Here is a 22,318-nt window from a genome sequence, read left to right on the forward strand (position 1 = left end):
CTCAAAGTTGAAGAGATGGTGCATAAAAGCATCTAGACAGAAACAAGGGAAGGCATTAAGACATCATGACAGAACTTCAATAGATATATATAACTGGCACAATTCATGCTTTAGGGGCAATGGTGGTAGCTTAGCTTAAAAGGGAAGACAGTGGCCAGATAATGAAGAATCTATGTGCTAAGTTGAGGAGTTTAAAATTTATCCTGATCCCCACTAAGAACTAATAAAGGATTTTGGGAGCTTGGATAACCTAATTACAAAGATCATTTGGAAGCCATCCAGAAACCTATTTTGCAATATAACCCAGTACTCATATACATGTTTACAGAAACAAGTGCTTTAAGAAACAATTCTTACCTTTATGTAATACTCTTTAATACCTTCTATTCTCAAAAAAAAAAAAAAAATGCTGTTTGCAACTCACAAAAGTTTTGGATTAGAGAGAAACAGGTGGACAAGCAAACTAATAAAAAGGCAACACTGCCATATTATTCTTAGGAAAAAGGTCTAAATTATTGAGGTTGAATAGAGATTGAAAAGAGGAGGCTGGGCGGTGATGGCTCACGTCTATAATCCCAACACTTTGGGAGGCTGAGGCAGGCAGATCACTTGAGCCCAGGAGTTCAAGACCAGCCTGGGAAACATGGTAGAACCCTGTCTCTACAAAAAATATGAAAATTAAGTGGGCGTAGTGGCACATGCTTGTAGTCCCAGCTACTAGAGAGGCTGAGGTGGGAGGACTGCCTGAGCCCCTGTCACCCAAGAGGAGGAAACTTGGGAAAGGTGACTCATATATTCTTTACTGCTTTTACTAATGAGTGGGAATAAGAAAGATTGATATTAGAAGCTCAAGTGAATTAGAAGCAATATATTAATAAAAGGTGCAGTAGATTTTGCTAACTGCTGGTCTTCCTTTCACATACATACAAGAATAATTTTATATATTGAATAATACACAGAATAATTTTCTTCATATAGTTGCCAACGTTTGCATTGCAGAAGTAAAAATATTATTGCAACATAAAGAAGCTTTGTTCCAAGCAAATTTGCTAAACAATATACAGCCCTGTAGAGTCAAAGTTGCTTATGGCTTAATATTTTATAGTGTGCTAATAGTACTAAGTTCCAGTGTTCATGTAGTAAAAAACAAAATTGTATTTAAGATAAGTTACATGTAAATAAATATTCTGCAGGAATCAAGCTCTCAAAATTGATAGTATGTTCACAGGACATTGTTCTTAGACTCACGAACCAGTTATCAATCTGGAACCTCAAAATGACTCTCTGTAGTGATTTATTAGGCCAAAAGGTAACAGAGAATAGGTAACTGACACTTAAATTCAACTTACTGGAAAATCACAACTGATTAAAAAATAGTAATAATTAGAGAGTTGAAAGAATTTTAGAACAAAAGCAATCATATTCAAAGTAGTTTTTCTTCCTGAAAACAGGCATTAAAGAACTCTTTTATGTTGCTTCAAAATAACGTTTGCAGGTATTTTAAGAAAAGGAACAATGAATAAAGAAGACAAACTAAAATAGAAAAACAACTCTATAAAAAACAATACTTACTTTAAAACTTCCGTATAGCCTTTCGCAGCTGCAACGTGAAGTGCTGTACCTCCAGATTTTGCATGCCGGACATCATTTATATGACCACTATTTAGCCACTGCCTGGCATCTCTAAGCATGATCCGTTCTTCTTCCTTTCGAGCTGCTTCTATATCAACCCCTGATAAAATAAAAATAATTGTTTTTATTTTTGCTTAAAAATTGTTCTATGTTGGGAAATAAAATTATCCAAAACATGTCAAGTCTAAATAAAATTAAAAATGAAAGTATGTCTTTTTAAAATGGGCTGCTTATAACAAGTTGGTTAAACTAAAAAATGTGGGGATAATGTAGACATTGTATTAACTTTCTCTACTTATTACTTGGTTTTTGCTCCACAATACTATTTTGATCTTATTTTTCCTTTCTGATTATTCTTCTTGTTTTTTAAAAATTTGAACATTTCCTAAGGTATAAGCACCCTTTGGGCTAAATTTTTTTTTAACAATTATAATGAATAAGTCTCAAATTTCTATCTACTGTTTTGATCTGTTCTATGAAATCTAGCCTAGCAGGTACAAATGTTTACTGAACGCTTCACCTTGGAGGTCCTGTCTTCATCTAAAATATATCATACCTTAAAATAGATTATTTCTCTAGCAAACTCCCTTCATTTCCTTTTCCATCATAGTACATTCTTCATACCATTAAAGTTATTTTCACAATTTTAGTAAGTTCTATAAATGTTCATTCATTTAAAAGCACTTACTCTAAGCACTACCCTAGGTTGAGGTGATAAAAGTGGAAAGAGGCCAGGAGAGGTGGCTCACACCTATAATCCCAGCTACTTGGGAGGCTGACGTGGAAGGATCACTTGATCCAGGAGGTCAAGGCTGCAGCGAGCCATGATCATGCCACTGCATTCCAGCCTGGGTGAGAGCAAAACCCTGTCTCAAAAAACAAACAAAAAAAGGGAAGAATACAAAAATGAACAGGATCCTCTAATTCCTACCTTCAAAGAGCTCAACACCTTGGAAAAAAAATTAAAGAAAGATACTCTTGAAATTCCGGAATGATTTCATGTGGTCTTATGGCTTTGACTACTTGCTATTTAATAAACAGCACACACCACAATGCATTTACAATCTGCCTTACTCCACAAGTCTATGAGCCTTTTTATCTTTTATCCCCACTGTCTGGTAGAACACCTGATACAAAGCAAAGGGAGATCAGAGCCAGGTGCGTTGGCTCACACTTGTAATCCCAGCACTCTGAGAGGGTGAGATGGGCAGATCATTTGAGGTCAGCAGTTCAAGACCAGCCTGGCCAACATGGTGAAACCCCGTCTCTACTAAAAATACAAAAAAAAAAAAAAAATTAGCCGGGCATAGTGGCAGGTGCCTGTAGTCTCAGCTACTTGGGAGGCTGAGTCAGGAGAACTACTTAAGTCCAGGAGATGGAGGATGCAGTGAGCCAAGATCACGCCACTGCACTCCAGCCTGGGCAACGGAGTGAGACTTTGCCTCAAAGAAAAGGGAAAAAAAAAAAAAAGCGAAGTACAGGAAGATCAGTAAATGTTCACTAAATGAACAATGAATGAACAAATATAAAACAAGAACACACACACACACACACACACACACACATACTTCCTCAGCTAAGATTCTCCTATAATCCATATCCATGTATACAACTGTTTGGTCAAGATTTTTCATTCATCCATCCATACATTTAATATATACTGAGCACCTACTATTTTGCCAGGTATATCATTAGATGCTACAGGTATAGATGTGAACTTATTATATGGCAGAAGATGATTCATTTGTGAAGAAAAAGCAAGGAAAGGAAACAGAAAGGGTAATGAGAAGGGGTGTTATTTTATATAGGTTGGTAAAAAATAGTTTCTTTGATGACATTACAACAAGAAATAAAGTGAGTGATAGCCATACTACTGGGAGAACATTCCAGGCAGAGGGAAGTACCAGTAGGCTCTAAAGTGGGAGCCTGCTAGGAATGTTCTGTTTAGAAGGACAGGGTCTCTACAGAGTAGTAAGGACAATGAGCGTGGTGACACGATCTGACTTAAGAGGATCACTTAGGATGAAAAATTGAGTAGATATTGAGATACCCACTTGGAGGCTACTGCAATAATCTAGGCAAGCAATTATGGTAACTTGAACAAGGGTGGTAGCAGTGAAGACAGTAAAGTGGTTGAATTCTGGGTTTTTCAAGGCTTACCAAGAGAATTTGCTGTTAGTTTAGATACAGAAGAAAAAGAGAGGTCGAGAATCAATCAGAGGTTTTCAGTCTGAGCAACTGAAAAAATTAAAGCTTCAATTTCGGAAATGTGAAGTTTAAGATGCCTAACAAATATCTACTCAGAGATATCAAGTAATCAGTTGGATATCTAAGCCTGTAGGAGAGAGAACTAGGGAAATAATAAAATAATATGCCATGGGCATCTCAAACTCAATGCTAAAATCTTAACCAAATTTTTCCCCAACCATTCTATTTGCTGCCTGTTTTGTTTTCCTACACTAAGTGCCCTCACTTACCTAGCAACCTGAAAGTCATCTGAATTTCTCCCTTTACCTTACTCTTACCCCATCTGTGATTGTTAATTGTGTCAACTTAACTAGACTGAGAGATGCCTAGATGGCTGGTGAAGCACTGTCTCTGGGTGCAGTTGAGGATGTTTCCAGAGGAGACTGACACGGGAGTCAGTGGCCTGGGAGAGGAAGACCCATCCTCAATGTACACAGGCAAAATCCAATCACCTGGGAGAAACGGGCTGAAAAAGGAGGATTTGCTCTTTCTGCTTGCTCTCTCCCTTCAGGAGGAGGATACCTTTTTTCCTCCTGCTTTTGGATATCAGACTACAGGTTCTTCAACTTTTGGACTCTGGGACTTGCACCAGTGGCTCCTTGAGGGGCTGTCAGGCCTGACAGGGACTGCGGTGTCAGTTTCCCAGCTTCTAGGGCTTTGAACTTGGACAGAGACACGCTACTGGCTTTCAGCCAGCCAGATAACCAGCTTCTCTGGTTCTTCATTTTGCAGGTGACCTATTGTGGGACTTTGCAGTGATTCTGTGTCAGTTGCTCCTAATAAATCCCCTTCCATATATCCTACAGGTTCTGTCTCTATGGAGAAGCCTGACTAATACACCATCCTATTAGTTACCAGATTTGGAGTTGCCACTTCTAGACTGTCTTCTAAATGGCCCCTATCACTATCCTAGTTCATAGCTTATGTCTCACACTTTGACTACTACTACCAGCCCTTAACTCATTCAGTCTTTAGTCCCTTCTAATTCATCCCTCAATCGACTGCTGGACTCGAAAAAATAAAATGTGATGTCATTTCTTTATATAAAATTTGTCAATGACTGCTTCTGTAAGACAAAGCTCAAGCTCTTTAGTATACAAGACAAAGCCTTTTATGACTTGGTCTCAGTGCATTTTTAACTTCATCTATAGTCTTTCTCTCTTACCATCATCTAGTGTTCTAACCATCTAGACCTCCACATAGGTCCCCAAGTACATCATGGTCTGTGCTGTCGTGCCAGCTACTATCTTCTACCTGAACTGTGTCTTTATTTTGCCTGCTTATTAGCACATTATCATTTTTTCCAAGACAACTAAACTGCTCATTACTCAACTGAAGCTCAGCTTTTAAAAAGCAGGCAATAATTCAGAAATATTTTTAAAACTCCAAGATTACACATGTATAGAAAAAGTCATCTTCAAACTAGAGATTATAATATCCCATTACTGCATTTGAAGGAAACTTGCAATAAGATTTTCCAAATAGAACTTATGAAAACAATAAATTGTATAAACTATATATGTAATGAACACAAACTATAATTTGTATAAAAATCAAATGCCACCATTTCTACAGTAAATCAGTTTTACATGTATCAAAAATTTCCTACCAAAAGATAATCAGCCCATTTTATTTAAGATATGCCTAACGTTAATAACCTTTCTATTAAGTGATTTATCTTAGATTTGCTTTTTTAATGTTATTCTCTTACTGTCTTTTAAAACAGGTAGATTTTCATTATTTTTATCCCTCCTTTCATTACAATCTTAAACATTCTGATTTTTATTGCCTTTTACTATTGTTTCCTTTGAACTTCAAGTTAAAAAAAAAACCTACTTCTTTTGTATTTATCTAATTTCATGCTATCTTTATCTAATGACAAAGCAATTACCCTCTTTAGCTTCCAAATCGTGCTCACATCTGATTCATATATAAAAACAATCCAAGTGTAAAGTTAACGTGAAGGGCAATTCCTTATGCTTAAGAAAATTAAATTAGAAAAGAAAAACCTTTCTTTTGTTCTTAAATTTTAAAAATACTACCGATTAGAGTATGTAGACCGTGCTTAGCTCATCGAAAACTTGAGGAAAAAAAGTCTAATTGTACTATGTATTAGGAGACTTGCTTTCTAATTTCAGTGCTTTGACTAACTACCAGTGATCCTGAGAAAGCCATAGCTTCTTTGGATATTAGTAAGATAGGTTAAGAAAACAGATACCGAACCGAGACTGGCTGGATTTGAATCTCTGATCCACCACTTACTAGCTGTACTACCTCAGGGTAGACAATCTATGCTATGCTCTGGTTTCATTTGTAAGATGGGAGTGATGACAGTATCTATCCTATATGGTTGTTCTGAAAACTAAATTAATTAATACATATAAAGTGTTTAGATCAGGGATAAACACTAAGGTGTTAATTATCACTATCAGTTTGAAAAGTCTATGATTCTGCTTCTCTTTTCTTGATTTCTGTTTTAAATGAAAAAAAATCTAATAATGCATTTAACTGGTCCTTAACCCACCTACTATACCTGCAAGGTTTTTAAACAATGAAAATAGTACATAATAAAACTAAATTGGATATAATAAAGTGATTAGACTAACATCTGTCACTATGATTTAAGAGCAGTAAATATTAGATTAAAATATAACCAAATCTCTTAGATTAAAATAAATAAAATTAGATTGGAATTTAGTCAGCAACAGATTCAAAAATTAATTTGTCCCTAGATAAAGAAAATAATTACAGCTACTGTTCAATTATTACTACTTTCAAAGGCAATTTACTTAAGCATAACTAGTTACTGATCAAATGTACTAGAATAAGAAAAGCCAAAAGAATGATTAAAAAACTTAAAAATATTAAACAATAATTTTCATACCTAGATAATTTGAGAAATGTTACCACTACTAATGATATGGTTTGGCTGTGTTCTCACCCAAATCTCATCTTGAATTGTAGTTCCCATAATCCCTACATGTGGTGGGAAGGACCCAGTGGGAGGCAACTAAATCATGGGGACAGTTACCCCCATGCTACTGTTCTTGTGATAGTGACTGAGTTCTCACAAGATCTTATGGTTTAGGGGCTTTTTCCTCTTTGTTCGGCACGTCTCTCTCCAGCCGCCATGTGAAGAAGGACGTGTTTGCTTCTCCTTCCACTATGATTGTGCTTCCCCTTCCACTACGATTGTAAGTTTCCTGAGGACCCCCAGCCATGTGGAACTGTGAGTCAAACCTCTTTCCTTTATAAATTACCCACTCTCAGGTACTTTTTCATAGCAGCATGAGAATGGACTAATACAGTAATTTGGTATCGGGTAGTGGGGCGCAGTTGTAAAGACACCCAAAAAATGTGGAAGCAATTTTGAAACTGGGTAACAGGCAGAGACTGGAACAATTTAGAGGGCTCAGAGGAAGATAGGAAGATGTAGGAAAGTTTCGAACTTCCTAGAGACTTATTGAATGGCTTTGACCAAAATGCTGATAGTGATATGGACAATGAAGTCCAGGCTGAGTTGGTCTCAGATGGAGATGAGAAACTTGTTGGGAACTGAAGCAAAGGTCACTCTTGTTATGCTTTGGCAAAGAGACTAGGGGCATTCTGCCCCCTGCCCTAGAGATCTGTGGAACTCTGAACTTGAGGGAGGTAATTTAGGGTATCTGATGAAAGAAATTTAAGAAGCAAAGTGTTCAAAAGGAAGCAGAGCATAAAAGTATGAAAAATTTGCAGCCTGATAATGTGAAAGAAAACCCAATTTTCTGGGGAGAAATTCAAGCTGGCTGCAGAAATCTGCATAAGTAACGAGTAACCAAATGTTAATCGCCAAGACAAAGGGGAAAAGGTCCCCAGGGCATGTCAAAACTTTCAAGGCAGCCCTTCCCATCACAGGCCTGGAGGCCTGGGAGGGAAAAATGGTTTCATGGGCCGGGTCCAGGGCCCCCTTGCTGTGTGCAGCCTTGGGACTTGGTGCTCTGTGTCCCAGCTACTCCAGCCCTGGCTAAAGGGGGTCAAAGTACAGCTCAGGCCATCGCTTCAGAGGATGCAAGCCCCAAGCCTTTGTGGCTTCCATGTGGTGTTGGGACTGTGGGTGTGCAGAAGTCAAGAACTGAGGTTTGGGAACCTCTGCCTAGATTTCAGAGGATGTATGGAAAGGCCTGGATGTCCAGACAGAAGTCTGCTGCAGAGGTGGAGCCCTCATGGAGAACTTCAGCTAGGGCAGTGTGGAAGGGAAATGTGAGGTCAGAGACTCCACACAGAGTCCCCACTGGGGTACTGCCTAGTGCAGCCATGAGAAGAGGGCCACCATCTTCCAGAGCCCAGAATGATAGATCCACTGACAGCTTGCACTGTGTGCCTAGAAAAGCCAGAGACACTCAACACTGGCCCATGAAAGAAGCCAGGAGTGAGGCTGTACCCTGCAAAGCTGTCCTGCAAAGGGGCGGAGCTGTCCAAGGCTGTGGGAGCCCACCTCTTGCATCAGCATGACCTGGATGTGAGAAATGAAGTCAAAGAAGATCATTTTGGAACTTTAATATTTAATAACAGCCCTATTGGATTTCAGACTTGCATGGGGCTTATAGCCTCTTTGTTTTGGCCAATTTCTCCCATCTGGAACAGGTATATTTACCCAATGCCTGTACCCCCACTGTGTCTAGGAAGTAATTAACTTGCTTTCGATTTTACAGCTCACAGGCAGAAGGGACTTACCTTGTCTCAGATGAGACTTTGGACTTGGACTTTTGGGTTAATGTTGGAATGAGTTAAGACTCTGGGGGACTGTTGGGAAGGTATGATTGTGTTTTGAAATGTGAGGATGTGAGATTTGGAAGGGGCCAGGAGTGGGATGATATGACTTGGCTGTGTTCCCACCCAAATCTCCTCGTGAATTGTAGTTCCCACAATCCCCACAAGTCGTGGGAGGGACTCCGTGTGAGGTAACTGAATCATGGGGGCAGTTACCCCCAGTGCTGCTGTTCTTGTGATAGTGAGTTCCCACGAGATCTGATGGTTTTAAAAGGGACTTTGCTTGGCACTTCTCTCTCCTGCCACCGTGTGAAGGATGTGTTTGCTTTCCCATCTGTCATGACTGCATGATTGTAAGTTTCCTGATGTGTTTGCTTTCTCTTCTGTCATGACTGAGGCCTCCCCAGCCCTATGGAACTATAAGTCAATTAAACCTCTTTCCTTTACAAATTACCCAGTCTTGGGTATTTCTTCATAGCATCATGAGAATGGACTAATACAACTAGAGATATATTTAGGGTGCTTTTTTATAATTATTAAAATCTGTTAGAGATGCCCCTATACTTTTGTTTCTTTGGAATTAAGATATGCTGTATAAATTTATGCATTCCCATTATATGTATCAAATGAACATCATGAAGTATTTTCTAGGAGACATTTTAAATAAAATGCAGTATGGTACAGTGGTACAGAATGTGAGCTCAAGATATCTGTCATACTGTTTAGGACAGACCTATAGCACTACCACTTCCTACCTGTACTATCTTGGGTAAATCACTAAGCCTCAATTTTCTCATCTGGAAATGGGGCAACAGTAGTATAAACCTCACAGAATTGCTATGAGGATGAAATGAAGAAATGCATGTGAAGCTCCTGGCTCAACGCCTGGCATATAATAAGCATTTAATAACAGTTAGCTATTGTCATTACTACTATTATCAGTGTTAGCACTTAGCTTTTCATCTCCAGGGTCATCTCATCTACTAGTTCCCAGAATTCCCCCTCCTTATGGTTCTCCTAGATTTACTTTTCACATCTTTACATATCCTAAGTTCTAACAATGCACCAACCACTGTCATCTAGATGTCCTTTAGTACTACAAACCCAATATATACTCATGTAGTCCCTCAGTCTGTTTCTGTCTCATTTCACACTTTCCTACATGAACTCATCTAATCATCACTTCTTCAACTGGAAACTTTAGTGAGTTAGCCTTAATTCTTCCTTCATATCTGCATTCAATTCTTTACCAAACTGTTCTAATTTTACTTCAACATTTCCTCAAGACAGCCTTGTTCTTCATTTCAAATGCAACAGGTTTTGGCTCTTATCATCTTTCACCTGGACTAATTTGAGAATCTTCTTCAAAGAATGCGTGTCACCATATATCCTACATTCTATTTCATCCTCCAAGTTGCCATCAGCTTTATACTAAAAACCAAATCCAATCAAATTAATTTATTGCTTGGAGATATTTGTTGCATCTATCCAATGCCTACAAAAATAGATATCCTTCACTATCTGGCTCTGACCTATCTTTTCGGGCCTCATCTCCTACAAATCCCGCCCTGACTTTGCATCTCAATTCCAGTCCAAAGGAATGTGTCTGTCTTCCAGTCCACATATGCTATGTATGTCTCCAAATCCTTTTTTTTTTAAGTGATTTTAAAAAAAAAGAGAGAGAGAGAGACAAGGTCTCACTCTGTTGTCCAGGCTGGAGTGCAGTGATGCAATCGTAGCTCACAGTAAACTTGTACTCCTGGCCTCAAGCAAGCCTCTCATCTCAGCCCCCCAAAGCAATGGAATTATAGGCATGAGCCACTGTGCTTGGCCTTCCAACAACTTCTTTTCTTTGCACGTTTTGATACCCCACCTTTTCTGTCCACCAGTTCCCTTCTTTGCCAAGCCAACTCCCTCTAAATGTCATCACTCTGAAACCTTTCCTCACCACAGCTTTTTCTATTCTCACAACATTCTGTTCCTATATATTTTAATACATAGCACACTGTATTGTGAAGCTCTCTTCGTTTGACACTTCTGCTAGACTGTGAAATCCTTAAGAAGGATTGTCTTGCTTTTTTTATTGTTAACACCCAGCACATAGAACATTTGCTGGCACATTAATCAGTACTAAATGAATCATTAAAACTAAAATCAGCCCTGCTTATAGTTATGCTAACAATTTCCCTTATACAGAAGGAAACAAAACGCAAGAAATTTTCAGTACAACTCCATGCCTTTTCTAGTTTATAACAATTGCTAATATCAGATAAAAAATAGGAGCCTTAAACTTTTACTTTAAAGAGTTACCATTGTTTGACAGGAAACTGTTATCTGAGCTATCTGAGCACTCATCACAGCAAAATGGGCAGGGAAGTTCTTCTTGCTAGGTTGTGATGCTTTATACCTAATTCTTTAGTTTACTCAACTCTAGAAGATCCCATGACTCTAAAACACTTGTCTAGAACATGGCTGTTGAAAGCTCTTCTATGTGCTTATTCAGGCTCCAGTTTATAACCACTTTTATACTGCATTTCTTGTTTTTCTTAGGCTCTAGTTATCTTCAATCACTTTTTATAACACCTCAATTCTATTTTAGGTATTTATTTTCTCAGTTTTCATGCTTAAGATAGTTTTTTTTAAAACAAACCCACAGTTGGCTAGATGCGGTCGCTCATGCCTGTAATATCAGAACTTTGGGAGACCAAGATAGGTGGACCGCTTGAGTTCAGGAGTTCAAGATCAGCCTGACCAACACAGTAAAACCCCATCTCTACTTAAATACAAAAATTAGCCAGGTGAGGTGGCATGCGCCTACAGTCCCAGCTCCTCAAGAGGCTAAGGTGGGAGGATCACTTGGGTCTGGGAGGTTGAGGCTGTAGTGAGCCATGATTGTGTCACTGCACTCCAGTCTGTCTCAAAACAAACAAAAACAAAACAAAACAAACCCGCAGTCATTAGGAGTTTTCCTAATCCCAAGGAATAAAAATCTCCTTTCATGGAATTTATTTACCTTCTATTCCTTTCTAATCCTTAGTTTCTATTTTCTGATGAAGCACATTTCAGCAGGAGTCAGCCCTCTACATCAATATTTTATACCATTCCTCTATCATTTGACCTCAGTAAAACACAGCTCTAATAATACCTGTTTGGTCACTGCCTAATGGACTATAACAAAAATCACATGTGGCATTTTGTGTGTGTGTGTGTGTGTGTGTGTGTGTGTGTGTGTGTGTGAGTCCTGCCCAAAGGTACTGCAGAAGTAATCCACATATATACATTAATTTTTAATTGTAGTAAAATAAACATAAAAATAAAATTTACCATCTTAACTTTTTTTTGTTTTCAGAAAGGGTCTCACTCTGTCATGCAGGCTGGAGCACAGTGATGTCATCAGATCACTGCAGCCTGGAACACCCAGGCTAAAGCGATCCTCCCCCCTTAGCTGGGATTACAGGTCTTAACTATTTTTAAGTGTATAGTTCTTAAGTACATTCACATTGTTGTGTAACACATCTACAGAGCTTTTTTCATCTTGCAAAAGAAAAACTCTGCCATTAAACAACTCCCTTTTCTCTCCTCCTTCCAGACCCTGGCAGCCATCATTCTATTTTCTCTATGAATTTGACTATTCTAGGTACCTCATATATGTAGAATCATTTGTTTTTGGTTTTTTTTTTAATCACTGGCTTATGTCACTTACCATAAAGTCCTCCATGCTGTAGCATATGTTTGATTTCCTTCCTTAAGGCTGAATAATATTTCACTGTATATATATTCCACATTTTGTTTATTTATTCATCTATCAATGCACACTTGGTTTGCTTTCATCTTTTGCCTAACATGAATAATCTGTACACCCATGTTTGTACAAATTATTCAATTTCAAAGAGTTGAGTCGTTTTAAATTCTTTTGGGTAGGCTGGGAGTGCTGGCTCATGCCTGTAATCCCAGCACTTTGGGAGGCCCAGGCAGGGGGATCACCTGAGGTCAGGAGGTGGAGACCAGCCTGGCCAACACGGTGAAACCCCATCTCTACTAAAAATGGTGGCAGGCCTGTAATCCTAGTATCGGAGGTGAGGCAAGAGAATCGTTGAACCGAGGCAGAGTTCAGTGAACCATTCCATGATCCGCCTGGTGACAGGCAAGATCTGTCTCAAAAAAAAAAAAAAAAAAAAAAAATATATATATATATATAATGATATTACTCTAGGAGATTGTGGACAGAGTCTCACTCTGTTGCCAAGGCTGGAGTGCAGTGGTGCAATCTCGGCTTACTGCGACCTCCGCCTCTTGGGTTCAAGCAATTCTCCTGCCTCAGCCTCCTGAGTAGCTGGGTTACAGGTGCCCGACACCACGCCCGGCTAATTTTTGTATTTTTAGTAGAGACAGGGTTTCACCATGTTGGTCAGGCTGGTCTCAAACTCCTGACCTTGTGATCCGCCCGCCTTGGCCTCCCAAAGTGCTGGGATTACAGGCATGAGCCACCGTGCCCAGCCTGGATCATATTTTATATATACACACATGTATATACGGGCACACAGCCTTATTAAGATATAATTCACAGCATTTACATAGCATTTAAAGTGTAGAATTCAATGGTTTTTTTAGTAAATGTGAGGAGTGGTGTAACCATCATCACAATCAACTTTAGAATACTCATCACTCTTGAGTAATGAAACTCTGTGCCCATTAGCAATCACTCTTATCTATAAATGAACACCTTCCAAATTTACATATCCATTTTGTAACTGCAGACTCGCATATTCAACAGTTTGGATATCTAACATGCAAAACAAATTTAACATGCCTGAAAAAGCCCTAATATTTCCCTATAAAACCTACTCTTCTTACAATCTTCACATCTCAAACAGGAACTTCATCTATACATTTGTTCAAACCAAAAACCTTAGAATCTTCTTTTTTTCACACCTTCTAGCTAATGAATGACTCAATAATCCTCTTGGCCAAACCTTCAAAATATATCCATAATCCAATCTCTTCTCATCACTTCATCTACTACCAGTCAAAAATAAATCACTTTATTTTGTCTGGATTATGGCAATTATTTCCTAACCCTTCTCCTACTTCTGTCCTTGTCTTCCTACAATCTATTTTCAACACAAGAGCCAGAGAGATCCTTTCTAAAAGTATATCAAATCATGTCAATCCTCTGCCTCAATCCCTCCATTGGCTTCCTATTTCACTCAGGTTAAAAGCCAAAGTCTTCCCAATGGCTCACAAGGCCTTGTGTGATATGACCTCCTGCTACTTCTGTGACCTCATCTCCTTTCTGCCTCTTCCTCTGCTCTGCCTCTCGCTGCTTCTCTGCATATACAGGACACCCTCCCATTCTTGTATTCATTGCTCCCCTTGTCTGGAATGCTCTTTCCCCAGATCAACATGACTCATTCCCTCATTGTATTCACATCTCAGCTTAAATGACCCCCTATCAGTGAGCCTTCTTGACCACACTATTTAACTTTGCAATGTGCCACTTACCCTGTGCACTTTCTATCCCCTTTGCCTGCTTTATTTTGCTCCAAAACTTTTACTTACACATAATTTTATGCCTGATCCTGCTGCTTCTAACATTTCTTTTAACTTTAAAAATACTTACAGAGTGGAGAATATTTTAGAAAACAGAATCATACTGTACTATTGTTTTGCAAGCTGAATTCATTTTTTTCATTAAATTATGATTGTCCTTCGATGTCAACAAATATTTTTGCTGGAAAAGTATCATATTCTTTCTAAAACATTTTTTCCATTTAGGTTGCTTTTTATTTTACCTTGCCGATTAACTTCATTTTGAAGTAGCTCTTCCATTGCCTCCTCCTCCGCAATATCTAAAGGTGTATCTCCTTCACTGTTGACAGCCCCTACATGTGCCCCTTGACCAATCAAAAACCTGTAAAACCAAAGGGAAAATAGTTAAGCAAAAGCTATTATCATCGAAATAAAACTAAATGCATAACCAATGAAGAAAGTTCTTATATAAAGCAGAAATAAAGGACAGTATACACATTATTTAAATTTTAAAAAACTATCAGGCCAGGTGCAGTGGCTCATGCCTGTAATCCCAGCACTTTGGGAGGCCAAGGCGGGCAGATCACGAGGTCAGATCAAGACCATCCTAACAAGGTGAAACCCTGTCTCTACTAAAAATACAAAAAATTAGCCAGGCGTGGTGGTGGGCGCCTGTAGTCCCAGCTACTCAGGAGGCTGAGGCAGGAGAATGGTGAGAACCCGGGAGGTGGAGCTTGCAGTGAGTTGAGATCAAGCCAAAAAAAAAAAAAAAAAAACAAAGAACAAAACTATCTAGAGCATGTTTCTTTTTTAAATTTATATTTCCTAATTTTTCTATAATGTACACGTTGCTTTACCAATACAAAAATTTTAATTTTTAATAATTAGAAAGTATTTCATAAAAATGCTAATTTTTAATAATAATTAGAAAGTCTCATAGGATCCACCTCCACTGAGACTTCTCATTATCTCCATATGGACTGGTTTCCTTACTGGTCTCTGTGCTCCCAATCTCATCCCACAAGCAAGAGTTCTTAAGCTGGGGTTCATGGGTAAAATTCAGAAGGTTCATAAAAAATTCAATTGACACAGATACATTAAATTATTGCTTATCATTATTTTAAAATTAGAGTAGTTATTAAACCCACCACTAGGTCTTTTTATTTAATATTTTACTAAAGAAGCAGACAGATAATTATACTACAAATATATTTTTTAAATATTTTGATAAGTGCATTCCAATATAAGTGGCTTCTGTGTACTCTGTATTTATTTTAAGCATCCAAAACACAATTCTAAGAAAGTATCTATAGGCTTCATCAAACCTGCCAAAGGTATTCAGATACAAAACGGTTATTCATCTCTTTAATCATGTCAACAGCACATCTCCCAGAGTCATCTACTGAACGATGTAACTAACCATCTATTACCCAAGTCAATTTCTTTTTTCTCTCTTTTTGTTTTTTTTGAGACAGTGTCACTTTGTCACCCAGGCTAGAGTGCAGTGGCGTGATCTCTGCTCACTGCAAGCTCCGCCTCCCAGGTTCATGCCATTCTCCCGCCTCAGCCTCCTGAGTAGCTGGGACTACAGGCGCCCGCCACTGCGCCTGGCTTTTTTTTTTTTTTTTTTTTTTATTCTTAGTAGAGACGAGGTTTCACCGTGGTCTCAATCTCCTGACCTCGTGATCCGCCTGCCTCGGCCTCCCAAAGTGCTGGGATTACAGGAGTGAGCCACCACGCCCGGCCTACCCAAGTCAATTTCTAACTTAAAAAATGTTTGGATGGCTCTACCATGCTAGGAGAAAAGATAACGTACAGCCCTCGGTGATCTGGCCTTGTCTTCTTTTTCAGCCTCCTTCTTCTTCTGGCATCACACTTTAGGTGCCAACAATTTAGAACTACTTGTAGTTCTAGATTAAACCATTTTCTTTGGGTATCCCTGGTTTTATTTTTCCATATATAAAGAATGGGTCTTTTTCTTTATGTTCCTAACCAATTTAGCTCCTTCATATTTAGACTACATAAAAATATTCTAATTATAAAATAATTTTTTTTTAAAAGTACACGTTCACAGAGGGAAAAAAGAACTTCTTTATTCCTCTCCTACTATTATGTTCCCTCCCCCCAGAGATAAAAATACCATCAACAGTAGGGCAAAAATCTTTCCAGTACCTCTGCCATAAATTTATATGTGTGTAAACATATATACACCATCACTTTTGGGGTTCTTTTTGTAAAGCACAAATTAATGAGATTATTCTAAATGAAGTATAATGTAACTCTTCCCTTCTAACACCTGAAAAATATTCCGTAGTATGTCTGGTTCATACCTTCATTTAATACTATTCTCTTAATAGATGTGCACTTAAATAGACAGTTGAAATTAACAATTTTTTAAAAATTTTCCCAACATCATGAAGATAAAATATGTTGTCATTGCTTTAATTTATATTTCCTGATTACACATGAGACTGAAAATATTTAGATATATTTACTGGCATTTGTATTTCTCCTTTTGTGAACTGCCTATGTACATTCTTTGCTGGTATTTCAAACGTATTCATTAATTCAACCAATATTTATGGAGTGTCTAGTATGCATCTGGCACTATATTACATACCAGGAATACAAAGGTAAACAAAAAGAAACACAGAACTTCCCTTCAAAAAGTTTATAGTCTAGTAAGACAGTCAGATTAAATGTAAAGCTGTGGTAGGTCCTGAAACAGAATTAGGTGGTGTCTAGGATTAATAGGAAAAATGGATTTAGTGAAGTCAGAAAAGGATTCTCTGATGATTATGTAGGTGCTAACAGAAGAGAACAGAAGGGCAATGTGCTGTAGGTGAGAAAGAACAAAATAAAGTCCTGTGATAGGAAGTATGTATAGCTAGATGGAGGCCCAGTTCATTTTCCTTAGAATAAACGAAATAATTGATCAATCTCTATATCTTTTACACACACACACACCCCCTCCCTCTAACAGTGGTTACCTCTAAGAGATAGAGGAAGAGAGATTTGTATTGGTTGTTTTGTGTGTTAACCAAGTTTTCTGTCATAAGTTTGTTCTGGACATGTGTATCTCATCATAAAAATGGCTACTGTATCATTTTGTAGTTTCATGTTTTATATTTAAAAATATGTTGTAAAAGTTTTATCATCTTTATGAAAATTCTACAAACAGAAGTTAGACTTGAGGTAATTTTTTCTGTTTTCTTAGTTTTGAAAATGTATATAAAACTAAAAAAAATTTCCTCATATACTACAAATAAATAAATGAGTCTAAAGCAGAAAGGTAAGATATAGTGGAGTCTTGCTGTGCTATGCTCTGAGAGAGTATATAATTATTCTCCTAGGCAAAATTCCAAACAATTAGGAATATTTACATAAAAATACATCTATTCTGCTTGGGTATCACAAATCATTCAAAGGACACAAAGATTGAGAATAAAAGGAATATCTCAGACTAGCTGCAGCTTGAAGTACAGGAAGCAGAGTTTCAAGGAAATACCAGGTCAAAGCCAAATACAGACAATACAGAATTTATATAAACAGGAAGGATGTTAAGAGAAACTAACAGAGTAAAGTACCAAAACTGCTGGCAGGAAGCAGGGCCCAAAGCAATCCTTGAGCCAAAAGATTAGGTATGTGTGTATGTACGTATGTATGTATGTATTTATGCATGCAAACACACAATTCACAAACTTCTCCTGCACTCTAGAACTATTACTTGCAAATGTAAATGTTACAAAGGCACATTTGAAAAAACAATAATAAATAATAATAAACAAAATCTCACGGATTGATTAATCCTATGGTGGATTAATTCTTAGCTACCATAAATAGTCTCCAAAAGCAATTCAAAGGTTGGATGGGTGAAAAAAGCAGAAACTTTTATGCTCTGCAGACTTCGGGTTCAGTTCCCACCTCTGCCTGTTGACACCTGTATGACATTCAAAGATATAGTTGAGTATAATACATTGTAGTTATATATTATTTAGTTATAAGTTATATATATATATATATATAACTTAAACAACTAAAATCTAATTTATAAAATTTTACAGGGCAATGTGGTTTAAATGAGCTAAAAATAAAGTACTATCTGTTGTCATATGCAAAATTATCACATTTAGAAAGCAATGTTTCACTCTGGTAGGCCAAGGTGGGCAGATCACCTGAGGTCAGAAGTTCGAGACCAGCCTGGCCAGCATAGCAAAACCCCAACTCTACCAAAAAAATACAAAAAAATTAGCTGGGTGTGGTGGTGCATGCCTGTAATCCCAGCTACTTGGAGGCTAAGACAGGAGAATCACTTGAACCCAGAAGGTAGAAGTTGTAGTGAGCTGAGATTGTGCCATTGCATTCCAGCCTGGGTGACAGGGCTAGACTCCATTTCAAAGGTGGGGAAAAAAAAAGAAAGAAAGCAATGTTTAAGATAATGTGAAACAAACTACAGGCTATCTGGAATGAGAATTTCACTTTGAAAGACCCTGGAGATACTGAAAACAGACATCTAGATTTCCTTCAGAACAAAAGCTGGGGTATTAGAAGCTACTTGTGTGGCTGTTAATTAGGAAAAATATGCCATACTTATTCTAAGATTCCTTGGAAGAAAAAAAAAAAAAAAAACAGATTTTTCACATAGGCGTTCCAAACTGAAAGTTAGAAGATTGGGCTACTTTTCAAATGCACAACCCTATTGAGTGCTTCAGGGTAAAGAAAATCAGGCCTATATTTTCTTAACAATAGTTAACAATTTCCTTAAGCAATTCAAAGGTAGTCAACATAAGAGATGCCACCTAGTACAGGATGAAATTCTTTTTTTATCTTTATTTTTGAAGAGACAGTCTCATTCTGTTGCCCAGGCTGGAGTGCAGTAGTGCAATCATAGTTCATTGTAACCTTGAACTCTTAGGCTCAAGCCATCCTAACTGCCTCAGCCTCCCTAGTTGCTAGGAATACAGGAACATACTACGACACCCAGCTAAATTAAAAAAAAAAAAATTTAGGGATGGGGTCTCCCTATGTTGCCCAGGCTGTTCCCAAACTCCTGGCATTATGCAATCCTCCTACCTTGGCCTCTCAAAGTGCTGGGATTACAGGTGTGGGCCACCGGGCCCAGCCATGAAATTCTTAACAGATTGTAGAAACGAACAACAGTAATCTGACAGATTTAATTGAGATTTATAATACTCTAGAAACTCTGATTTGATAATTTTAGATAGATAAATGAGTAAGCTTCCAAATCAAGACATGATCCAAAAGGATTTTTACAAAATTATTTATGTGCTAACTGGAAAATCTAACAAAAGGTGTAAAGTTAACAAAGCTATTGGTTGCAATGTGAATACGGTATATTAGATAAACGGTAAGATTCTGGGTTAACTGACTTTGGAAGACAAATTTTGATAGTCTCCACTATCTTCTGAGTTTTGTCAAAAACCAAACCACAGAAGCAAATATTTAAGAAAAGGAAACAGCTCATTTAAAAATTTTGATCTTTTAAGAAAAAATTTAAGGAAAACTTTGTCTTTAAATTAGAAGCTAATGAGAACTTAGTGAAGAGAGACAAAGAAAGCAATTATCAGCAAGAGATAAATATATTTAGTGTCCAAATTTAATGTATATTTTCTTATTCAGTTGATATGGTTTGGCTCTATGTCCCCACCCAAATCTGATACTGAATTGCAATTCTCAGTGTCGCAGGTGGGGCCTGGTGGGAGGTGATTGGATCATGAGGGTGGTTTCTAATGGTTTAGCACCATCCTCTTAGTGCTGTCTTTGTGCTGATAGAGTTCTCACGAGATATGGCTGTTTGAAGTGTGTAGCACCTCCCTCTTTGCTGTCTTTCTCTCTTCTTGCTGGCCATATGAAGATGTGCACACTTCCCCTTTGCCTTCTGCCATAATTCTAAGTTTCCTGAGGCTTCCCCTGCCATGCTTCCTGTACAGCCTGTGGAACTGTGAGTCAATTATATCTCTTTTCTTCATAAATTACCCAGTCTCAGGTAGTTCTTCATAGCAGTGTGAGACTGGACTAATACATTATTGTAGAAAAAGTAGTATCAAAAAGTTATTTTAACCAATATACAAAGTTTTAAAAATCAGAAGGTCAACAAAATAGCACTGTAATAGTTATGCTTCTTGAAAATCTGAATAAATTACTCAAAGCCATCCTAGGAGAAATTATGAAAACTAAACTATCTAAACTATTCAAAGATTAAGCAGAACATTATACTATTCAGAAATAAATGCTATTTTCATTAGCAAGTCTCTGAGCAACAAAATGCAAAATAGTAAATAATCTTATGATTATTTCTCATTAGTAGAAATGCACCTTCCCATTTTCTTTTGAAAGTTCTATATCCCAATGAAAGATACTATGTAACATTATGAATACAAACAAAAGTTCTGACCTCAGACCTTTGAAAGTTTTCTTAAAAATAACAGTTCTTTTCTATCAGTACTTAACAAATGTGACATGTGGTCTCCATGATTTCTGATGAGAAATCTGCTGTCATTCAAACTATTTATCCCCCCTCTGGTATAGTTTCTAATTTCTTTCAAGATTTTTTAATCTTCAATTTTCAAAAGTCTGCATATGGCATATCTTGGTGTGGACTGCTTTGGTTTACCCTGTTAGGAGTTTGCTAGGTTTCTTAAGCCTGCAGGTTTATGTCTTTTGCCAAATTTGGGAAAAGTTTTCAATGATCATTTCTTTTAATACTTTTCCAGCCATGCCCTCTTTCTCCACTTCTTCCGAGAGATCTGATGGCATAGATGTTTGCTCTTTAGTTACAGTCCCTGAGGCTCTGTTCATTTTTAGCCTATTTTCTCTCTGCTGTTCAGATTTGGCAGTTTCTATTGTTCTATCAGTTTACTGATTCATTCTTCTATTTCCTCCATTCTGCTAGTGAGCCTATCATCCATTGAAGTTTTTAATTTAGTTACTGGATTTTTCAGCTCTAAAATTTCTATTTGGTTCCTCTATTTATTTCTTTGCTAAGACTTTCTATTTTTTCATTTGTTTCAGGCATGCTCATTCATAATTGCTTGTTGAGGCATTTTAAGATAGCTGGCTTTATAATCTTTGTCAGATAATTTTAATATCTGTTATCCTGGTGTTCACCTCTATGAATTGTCTTTTTTCACTCAATTTGAGGTCTTCTGGGTTCCTAGTATGACAATTTTTTTGTTTGTTTGTTTGAGACAGGGTCTCACTCTGTTGCCCAGGTTGGAGTGCAGTGGCATGATCACAGCTCACTACAGCCATGACCTCCCCAGCTCAAGTGATCCTCCCACCTAAGCCTTCCGAGTAGCTGGCATTACAGGTATGTGCCATCACGCCTGCCTAATTTTTTTTTTTTTTTTTTTGGTAGAGATGAGGCTTTGCCATGTTGCGCAGGCTGGTCTCAAACTCCTAGACTCAGGCGATCCACGCACCTTGGCCTCCCAAAGTGCTAGGATTATAGTTGTGAGCCACCACACTCAGCCAGACAATTTTAATTAAAATCTGCACACTTTGGGTATTATAAGACTCTAGATCTTACTTAAATTTTCCGTGTTAGTTGGCTTTGTTTGATCTTGCTCCAGCAGATGAAGATGGGGAGGTGCCATCTCATTTCAGCAAGTTGGGGGTAGATGTTCAGGTTCCCCACTTGTCCTCCATTTACACTACAGATGGGGCAGCTTCTTGATTCCCCTGGGCTGGGTGGGAATCCTGACTCTCCACTCTGCCTCCACTGACATGTCTCTGGCTGAGAAGCTACTGCTCCCATGTAGCCTCTACTAATACCCCTGGGTGCTGGGGGTTGGGGTGCGTAGGTAGAGAAAGGCTTTTTTAGTGCTTAGAAGTGGTGGAAGTATTCATTCTCCAATAGGACTCCTCTGATGCCACTTAGCAGGGAAGGATAGAAGCTCCTCTTTACTCCCAAATAATCGTAGAAGTTTTGGCTTCCCACATGGTCTCCAGTAACACTACAAGTTGAGGAAAGGCTAGTTAACCATTCTACGGGAATTAAAGTCCCAACTCTGTACCTGGCCTAATCTGACACAATTCTAGTGGAGGAGGTGTTAGGGTGCCTCATAACAGCTTGGTGAGGATGGAAATCTAGGATCCCTACTTGGCCTTTGCAGGTATGAGTGTGACCAAGGTTTTTTTC

At 38.0% G+C, this 22,318-nt stretch overlaps 1 protein-coding gene across 3 annotated transcripts in view; it reads right to left on the reverse strand.

Annotated features, from left to right (window-relative positions):
- PPP1R12A (protein phosphatase 1 regulatory subunit 12A) overlaps positions 1–22,318 on the reverse strand; it is a 160,401-nt gene that overhangs the window by 56,656 nt on the left and 81,427 nt on the right. For all 3 annotated transcript variants that reach the window (XM_032170824.2, XM_032170825.2, XM_032170823.2), the window contains exons 3-4: positions 14,421–14,539; positions 1,573–1,732 (exon numbers count right to left, since the gene is read on the reverse strand). In XM_032170824.2, the coding sequence (XP_032026715.1) occupies positions 1,573–1,732; positions 14,421–14,539 (279 nt within the window). The remainder of the gene's footprint in view (positions 1–1,572; positions 1,733–14,420; positions 14,540–22,318) is intronic.

This window comes from Hylobates moloch, unplaced genomic scaffold (genome assembly GCF_009828535.3).
Source record: "Hylobates moloch isolate HMO894 unplaced genomic scaffold, HMol_V3 SCAFFOLD_12, whole genome shotgun sequence".
Classification (NCBI taxonomy): Eukaryota; Metazoa; Chordata; class Mammalia; order Primates; family Hylobatidae; genus Hylobates; species Hylobates moloch.